Source organism: Phacochoerus africanus, chromosome 16 (genome assembly GCF_016906955.1).
Source record: "Phacochoerus africanus isolate WHEZ1 chromosome 16, ROS_Pafr_v1, whole genome shotgun sequence".
NCBI classification, from domain to species: domain Eukaryota; kingdom Metazoa; phylum Chordata; class Mammalia; order Artiodactyla; family Suidae; genus Phacochoerus; species Phacochoerus africanus.
In genome coordinates, this window is record NC_062559.1 from 47,422,391 (window position 1) to 47,431,219 (window position 8,829).

General features: G+C 46.1%; 1 protein-coding gene across 2 annotated transcripts in view; it reads left to right on the top strand.

Moving 5' to 3' along the window:
* OSBPL3 (oxysterol binding protein like 3) overlaps positions 1–4,428 on the top strand; it is a 190,542-nt gene extending 186,114 nt beyond the window's left edge. For both annotated transcript variants that reach the window (XM_047763555.1, XM_047763556.1), the window contains one exon: positions 729–4,428. In XM_047763555.1, the coding sequence (XP_047619511.1) occupies positions 729–825 (97 nt within the window). In that variant the 3' untranslated portion in view covers positions 826–4,428. The remainder of the gene's footprint in view (positions 1–728) is intronic.
* The last annotated feature ends 4,401 nt before the right edge of the window (positions 4,429–8,829 follow it).

Consider the following 8,829-nt stretch of genomic DNA (forward strand, 5'->3'; position numbering starts at 1 on the left):
GCAGCGGCTTGGATCGCTGCTATGGGACAGGTTCAGTCCCTGGCCCAGGAACTTCCACCTGCCGTGGGGGCAGCAAAACAAACAAACAAACAGACAAACACCCCTCAAGGAGCAGGACACCATCCAGCACTGTGTGAAAAGCAGGAGAGGGGTGGGGTGTGCATGTGCCTGCGTGCACACTCGTACATCTGGAGTTCCTCTGAAGTGAAGCCGATAAGATCACTGCCTCTGAGGAGAAACGGGAGGCTGGGAGTAGGAGTTCAGCTATCCCTTCTTTCGCATCTTGTGAAGTTGGATCTATGTAACATAGTATCTGTTCAAAGAATAGTGAACCCAGGCTCTTCCCTGCAGACGGATGACTTCCAATTCCTTTCCTTTTTACTGTTAATTTATCACTTGATTTGAACAACCTGGTCGATGGGTAGCTTTGACGTGGTCGTACCTAAGGGGGTGCCCGTCCCCCAGCCGTGTTTTCTGAACAGACTCTTCCCTTATCCGGGCTCCTCTCAGAAGCACCAGTGTTCGCAGCCTCTAAGGTCGAGAAGTTGAAGTCAGAAGGAGCAAGGTGGCATCCAAGCTTCCAGCTCCATCACTGGTCCAGGACTGGACCACAGGGACCGGGCGTGCGGGTGCCAGTGATAATTGGGTGGGGGAGGCGGAGCAGGGAAAGGGAAGCGGAATGTGGCAACCCTATCAAAAGCCTTCAACAAATTCTCTCCCTTTCACAGGAAATCCAGCGATGACTCCTGGGTGAGCAACGGTACCTATTTGGAACTCAGGAAAGATCTTGGTTTTTCCAAACTGGACCATCCTGTCTTGTGGTGAAAGAGGAAAGAATGACACGTCTTTGTATTTCTCCCGAGTTTGCTTTCTGAAGCCACAAACCTGCGTCTATATATTTACACGATGTTATCTAGAATGGTCACGCGTGCTTCTTAGCGTAGCATTGCCACGTATTTAAGCATATATTTTCCTCAGTAGGTTTCTTTACAGTTTCGAATGTTACCGCAGCTGTTTATATGATGTAGAACATTGATATTTCTTTTTATATATAAACTATTTAATCAACATGAAAGAGTGAATGTTAATGTGTGGGTTAAAAGAAGAAGCTTTAACACTAATTTTCCAAAGGTTAGGACAATTCTAATTAAGTCTACGCCTTATAAAATTAAGTTGGGGAAAAAAATCCGTCTCTCCCAGGAGCGCTAAGAATACCCAGGATTACTCACCCGTGCGTTAAAACTACCCAGGTTTAATTTGGTAGCTCAGATATCTCTTTGCCTCAGACAGCCTTTGAATTGCTCACACAGAACAATTCTGCTGGTGCTGGAGTCTGAAGGATATTTGCCATTTGCATTTTAGTGGTTGGGGGACCAGTGTACGATTGTTGGGATGTACGTTGTTAACGGAAGATGGGTAAAGACACCTGCTTAAAGAAGCAGCATTTAAATTCCTCCCTCCCTATAGTTTCATTGCCTTACGTGCAGAATTGTACCCTGTTAGAGAAATCGTTGGTAATCTGAGAAACTCCCCTTAACGAGAGGTTGTCATGAAATAGGCAGTAGGAAATTTCTCCTTAGTAAGAGCTGAATCCTTGACAAGAAGCTATTCTCTGCTTCCCACCTGACACCTCGCCTCCCTGCTGTTTGACCGCATCTCTGTCAAGTATGGAATGTTCTAGTTTGGTGTCAAAACGTACAGTCCATTCCACACAGCAAAGTAGCTGATTGTTTGAAATAACATGTTTTTCTGAACTACTGTTCTGGTATTTTCTACCTCTTAATAAACAGTGTATTTTAGATCTTGTATAAAAGGTTGGACCATCTGCCTTATGGACACATGCAGAGAATTGATGCTCTTCCTTTGTGCGGTGTTCTGATAAAATGAAGTGTCTTATTCCCTTTTCCTACACTTTCTTCTTACTCATATCACTCTTTTGTGAGTTTTGCCACAGTCTTGAATAATACAGATGGGAACTACTGAAAGGAGAAACATTGCCTTTTTAGTGTGTTCCTTCCAATTACAGTAAGAGAATTTGTGCAGTCGTTGAAGTGTGTTATCAAAGCAGGTCCAACTTCTGCCCAGATTACATTACAGCCAAAGTCTAAAGTTTAAGCCTTTTGCTCTAAAATCTATAATCGTCCTATGGAGTGTCAAGTAAAATGATGTGGTAAAAAAAAAAAAATGTCCCCAGAAACAGTTGGAGATATCGAAAGAATTTCAGAGCCTGCTGAATGCTAGGAGTAAAAAGTAGGATAAGTAACAGAAAAAAGAAGGCACAGTTTTTCAGTGTCACGCCAAATAACCTGTTGGCGGGTATGGCCACAATGGAGAGTTATTTAAAGTGGATCCATCGCCTTTTGGGATCTGCAGGTGACTCAAATTTTAAAGCAGTGCACACCTCCTGAAATCCTGCCTTCATCCATTCCATTTTATCAAGACCTCAAGACGAGCACAACGTGAATATAATTTCCGTCTCTAAGCAGTTAACTGACAAGCAAATTCTCGGGTCTGCGCTGTGTTCTTGGCTTTTCAAATTCTGCTCACACACAGGAAGCAGCAGCCTCTAGATGTGAAGGGTACTCCGCGGGAAAATAAATCCAGATTGCACAGTGTGAAGGCAAATGTAGAACCTGAGTGGTATTGACTGTTAAATAGGCCTGCTCCAGAGACGGGCTCCAAACAACAACGAAAACGAAACACGCAGCCTAAATGGATGTAGCTTTGCCATGGAGTGTCTGGAAATTCTTTAATTGCCCCGATGCTGTTATTTTAATTGCTCGTATGTTCTGTACTCACAAGGACAAATGGACCAAATACCACCTTTGTAGTCATCTTATTTGGGATGGGAGTGGGGATGGATTTGAATATGGTGCAGAGCTGTATGCAAATTGTCAAATCTATTAGTACCAGCATCTATAAAGGGCTTTCCTGGAATGTAAGCAGCTGGGTGGTGGACCCCATTACCATCCTAAAATTCCCTTGAAGGGGAAACGGCTTCTTTTTTCCTTCAGTCTCTGTTCTCAAAAGCACCCCCTCGCCCAGCTGGGATCTCAGGACATTTGATATTTCTAAGGTGAAGAAAGCAGAAACATGGCATTGTTTTGGAAGAATTGAGGTAGAGTTGAATTCTCTGGATTTTGAATCTCCGGATGCCATAAAGCCCATCACTGACCCAGTTGAGGTACAGGCTGGAACCTCCATCTTATTCCCAGCATCCCATCCCACTGTGGTGACCTGCACAGACACCCTTGGAAATGGGACCTGTGCCGTCCCCTATATTACACTTCAGATGTTCCTGTTGCCCGTGCTGGTTCTCCAGGCTGCGGGAGACCCGTCAGGAAGGAGCCACCGTCACCAGAGTAGCCGGGCAGCAGATGGCTCCCGGCCCGGGTCCCAAAGCCGAGGCTGGTATATCCTGGAGTCCAATGTAACAACAACGTCCCAGTGCAGCTTCTCCAGGCCATTCACCTCCCAGAAGCCAGGCTGGTTCTGGTACTAATTACACAGATGAAGTTCACTTTAGGACAAGCCATTATCAAATCCCCATGGAATGCCCAGAAAGCCCCTCACAGCCTCATGTGCTTCCTATGGGACTCTCTGGGAGAGAAAAATATACAAACCAACTTTTCAAAAAAAAGTTTATTTCATTTGGGCTGCTGCTTCTCTCCTCTTCTCCTTTTCATGACTCCCAGTAAGTCACTGGCTTGGGCTTTGAGCACTGTCCTTCATCTGTATTTTCTAGCTTTCTGATGTGTGGTCTTGTCCTACTGTTAACAGTGTCAGTTATAAAAGAACAATGAGAAAAGATGGAGTTTTCATTTGGCTGTCAAACCTTGCTGTAGATCTATCCCCCATTCTGTAAGTTATTTATGCCTTCCAGCAGTCATAGGATTTCCTCAGACCTTTTAGTGTTGAGTAGGAGCAATAAGGAGTTGTTCTTAGGATCTTAGGAAGAACAGTTCTGATGTATTGGCATAATTTATTTGAATGTCTTTGATTTTGATATTAACATGGGCATAAATCTATTTTTGCTACCAGATGATAGCTATTTTCATGTGCTCAATTTTCCCTGCATTGTATTAATCTGTTACTTTAGCATTTGTCTTTATTTTTCCGTGTTGGAAATACACAGCACATAAGCATCTGCAAATCGCAGCCATCTGAAATGCAGGCCATGTTCAGAGACTTTGGTTTTGAGGAATGCAATGATCAGAGTTTATTTTATTCATGATGATTTTATCTTCCTCTCGCCCTCAGAGGATATTTTTTTAATGGATATTTGTAACTCTTTCACCTAACCATTTATAAGATTATTTTCTGTTCAAATCCCAGCCTTCCACCCAACCCTCTATGCCTCCCCCAAAAGCTTGTTTGTCCCCCTCATGTAGCTAGTTGACTGTGAATAAATGACATGGAAAAAGGCTACTACCACTGTTGTCATTTTTCTAGGTTAATGGGCACACGTGGTTGCTGAGGGGGCAGAGAAAGACTAGCCAAAGCTCTTTTTTTTGGCTACGGAAGTTCCTGGGCAGGGATCAAACTCGAGCCACAGCAGTGACCAGAGCCACAACCGTGGCAACGCCAGATCCTTAACCCACTGAGCCACTAGAGAACTCCCCAGCTGAAGCCCTTTTGAGGGAGAAACACACTAGATTAACTAAAGTGATAGAGGTTGGAAATAAAAATATGCTGGGACATAAAGAAGCCTGGAAACTATGCAGTTGTGATACTTTTGGTCTGAACATTTCCAGAGTGTACTATACATGTAGGTCCCCCAGCCACTGGAACAGGGGACCTGGGGAAGCTGGAGCCCCAGACAGCACCCCCCAAAGCCCCCTCTGTTGAACCCAGCATGCTATGGAGATATAATTATTTCCTGTGTGTCTCAACATGAAAAAGAAAGTGCTGACTACTCACATTAATTTAATAGCCCTTATGGATGACCGACTCATCACTTCCTGTATCCAAGTTGCGTCCTTTGCAATGTCCCAAACACTTCACCTTCCTAAAAGTTTCATTCGATTCAGCTTATTTGTTTAAGGTGTTACACAGATGAAGTCATATCTCTGCCTCCCTGAGAGTGCCAAAGAGACACTCTTGATGGGCTCCTGGCTTAAAAGAAAAACAAGCTATGAAAGACATTTGAGGACAATTAGTGGCATTTGCATATAAACATCATGAAATTATCGCTCATTTCCATACATGTATATGATATTGTCTGCTGATCTGAATCAAATCTGTCACCAAAGGACCATTTTCCAGCATCATTCAAAATAGCATGAACACTAAAGGAAATCTTAAGAGGCAACCTCAAAATATTTAAACATATTGGCCATTATTGGAATAGATATTCAAGCATCCTGAGCTGTCACTGTTGAAGCAATGAAACTTCCCGGCCATTAGTATACAAACTTAGCCTTATTACTTTCTAGTCCTATGGATGGAATGTCTGCATTCACATAATTATGTCCATTGGTAACCAACAAATTAGGACATCCCTGTCCTAGTTGACGCCAGTCAGGAGTTTCTTATTGTGGACTAATTAGTTGGGGTCCTTGCAGGGAACGGAATCCCAACTCCACAGCTTAAGAGGCTTAAAGGAAGGGGATACTTGCTGGGCTATTAGCAAGTTTAAGGCACATTAGCAACATCAGGAAGTTGTCACTGCCCCTTCAGGGGCTGGAGCTCCAGGAGGAAAGGGCCAATGGGAGCCGTAGCAGAGGTTCATTTGGCCTCTGCCAGAAAATCCAGACCCAAGTAAGAAAAGAGCCTCTCAACGTGGGTCTCTGGCTGCCATGCTTCCCAGGGGCTGAAGCCCAGCCAGCTGTGGGGCCCTAAAGGGCAGTTCTTACAGCTCAGGCCCTGGGGCAGGAGAAGGGCGGAGCCAACAGAAAAGTGAGCACCTGGTCAGGGGAAACGCATCTGACTAACATCCATGAGGACGCAGGTTCAGTCCCTGGCCTTGCTCAGTGGGTTAAGGATCCAGGGTTGCCATGAGCTGTGGTGTAGGTCGAAGACGTGGCTTGGATCCTGTAGTGTAGGCCGGCGACTGTAGCTCCGATTGGACCTCTAGCCTGGAACCTACATATGCCACAGGTGCAGCCCTAAAAAGACCCCCCCCCCCAAAATAATAAGAGCACCTGGACCGGAGTTCCTATCGTGGCGCAGTGGTTAACGAATCCGACTAGGAACCATGAGGTTGCGGGTTTGGTCCCTGCCCTTGCTCAGTGGGTTAACGATCCGGCGTTGCCGTGAGCTGCGGTGTAGGTTGCAGACGCGGCTCGGATCCCGCGTTGCTGTGGCTCTGGCGTAGGCCGGTGGCTACAGCTCTGATTCAACCCCTAGCCTGGGAACCTCCATATGCCGCGGGAGCGGCCCAAGAAATAGCAACAACAACAACAACAACAACGATAAAAAAAGACAAAAGACAGAAAAAAAAAAGAGCACCTGGACCTCACATTCCCTGGAATCCTTCACAGCTGAGCTTCAGTAAGTAAATAGGCTTAATAAGAGCCACTTTTTTTGGAGAGGATAGAATTTATTTTGGCTCCCAGTTATGAATTAAGGATGAATTATGATTATGCATGCAAAACACTGAATCTCCATATGACTGTTGTAACATTTTTAATGAGCGAAGGGCAGCCTCTCTTTATCAAATGCTGTAGTTTAAATAGATATCAAGCTGGGAAAGACATATCAGCTTAGACAGTGATTCCCCAACTTGGCGAATGTCCTGGGCACCCCCCCCTTCCTTTCAGGGGGTTCATCCCGAGACAGCCCCACAAGGTGTGTTGACCAGCACCTGCTCACCATTGAGCAGGAAGACCGCTTTCTCATTTCTAAACGGCGTCTTGTTAAGAACTTTCTTTTCATGACGTTCTGTGCGTGACATGTGCACTGTCTTTGCCATGTAAAGGTAGGGGCCTTGTACCTTCTTCCCCGTGACATTTCCGAGCTGTTTTAGAAAAAGGGACTTTGCAGGCGGGGCAAGGGGACCGCTGCTCTGATGGATGTTCTCTTTAAAAAATATTAACTGAGCCAGGAATGGTCCCAGCTGCTGTAATTCAGGGGCCTCCTCCTTGGGAAGCTTCTGGTCTGCTGGGAAGCTGGTGGGTCCGACAGCAGCTGCAGCTGTAAGGCTCTTGGGTGTGGTAAGAGGATGCCCGTGCAATGAGGGGAGGGGTGACGGGGGTTAGAGATGCTGAGAGTTGGGCCTGACCTCAGAGCCCCGAGGGAAGGACGGGGTTGGCGCCGGCGAAGGCTGGGGGTGGCAGGGAGAGTCCGGAAGACTCAGGGCTCCTCTCTGTGCCAGTTCAACCACAGCACCACTTCCCAACCAATGTCATGATGAAATGTTCGATGTGTCACAATAGCTGGCGTTTCCTCCGCCTGGAGCCATGAGACAAAGGGTGGGGAGAAGAGGCAGGCACCCCAGGAAATTAGGCCTGAGGACCCCTCTTCCCCCTCTGCTCAGGGGCACATGAGCCCCTGCCTCGCGTGTCCCCCTCCCCAGGTGTCCAACACAGTTTCACAACAGAGAGGGAGGCCACGCCTGGGAAATAGCATAGGTTCACCTGCTCTGCAGAACTGGCTGAGAATCACCAGAGCAGACTGTCTAAATGATCAGATGCGACTTTAAAATTTTTTATTGTGGCAACATATAAAGTTTTCCTATCTTTTCAGTTTTCCTGAGCTATGTTTGATATAAGCTGTGTAGGTCGAGGGTGCACAGCCTCATGACTTACACCTATTGTGATGTGAATCCCACCGTTAGTTCTGTATCTCGTATAGCTAGAAAAAAGGGAAAAAAAAAAAGGAGTTCCCGTCATGGCTCAGAGGAAACAAATCTGACTAGCATCCATGAGGATGCAAGTTCAATCCCTGGCCTTGCTCAGTGGGTTAAGGATCCGGCATTGCCATGAGCTATGGTGTAGGTCGCAGATGTGGCTCGGATCCTGCATGGCTGTGGCTGTGGTATAGGCCCAGCAGCTGCAGCTCTGATTCAACCCCTAGGCTGGGAACTTCCATATGCTGTAGGTGAGGCCCTGAAAAGACAAAAAAAGGAAAGAAAAGAAAGCTTTTCCTTGTGACGAGGAATTCTAGGATCTGCTCTTGTGACGACTTTCAAACATCCCATCCGGCAGCTGTGTAGCTGTGGTCACCACGCTGCATGTACAGCCCGAGTAATTACCTCGCACGTCTGCACGCTTGTACGTAGGCAGGTGTGCAGGTCCATGGCATGATGTGCATTCGTTTGACCTTTGCCACTATCCATCTCCAGAATTTTTTTTCATCATCCCAGCTGAGACTCTGTACGCATTTAGATTACGTAAAATTGGACCTTGGTTTTATTTTTTCTTACTGACCAATAGTTGAAGGGCTCGTGAGGAAGACCAGACCAGTTACTGATGAGATTTACGAATTACATTGTCACCTCTGAGTTAGAGTGTGAGTGACAGTTGTGCAACCCACTGCAGAAGCCTCCCCACAGCCCCATTTAGGCAATTCCCATTTAACAGATGTGTTCACTGAGGACCAGAAAGTAAGCGACCTGACCACATTCTCCCAATTCCTTCACAGCATTGCAGGAGTATGAACGCATCTCTGACTTGTTTCAAAATCCAGTGTCTTCTGCTACAGAATGAGATGCAAACAGTATGATCCCAACATCCTTTCCCTTCCAAGTACTTGTCCTCTAATTTGATTTGATTTGATTTTTTATTTTATTGTTTGGTCTTCTTAGGGCTGCACCCGCAGCATATGGAGGTTCCCAGGCTAGGGGTCGAATCAGAGCTGTAGCTGCCAGCCTACACCACAGTCAAAGCC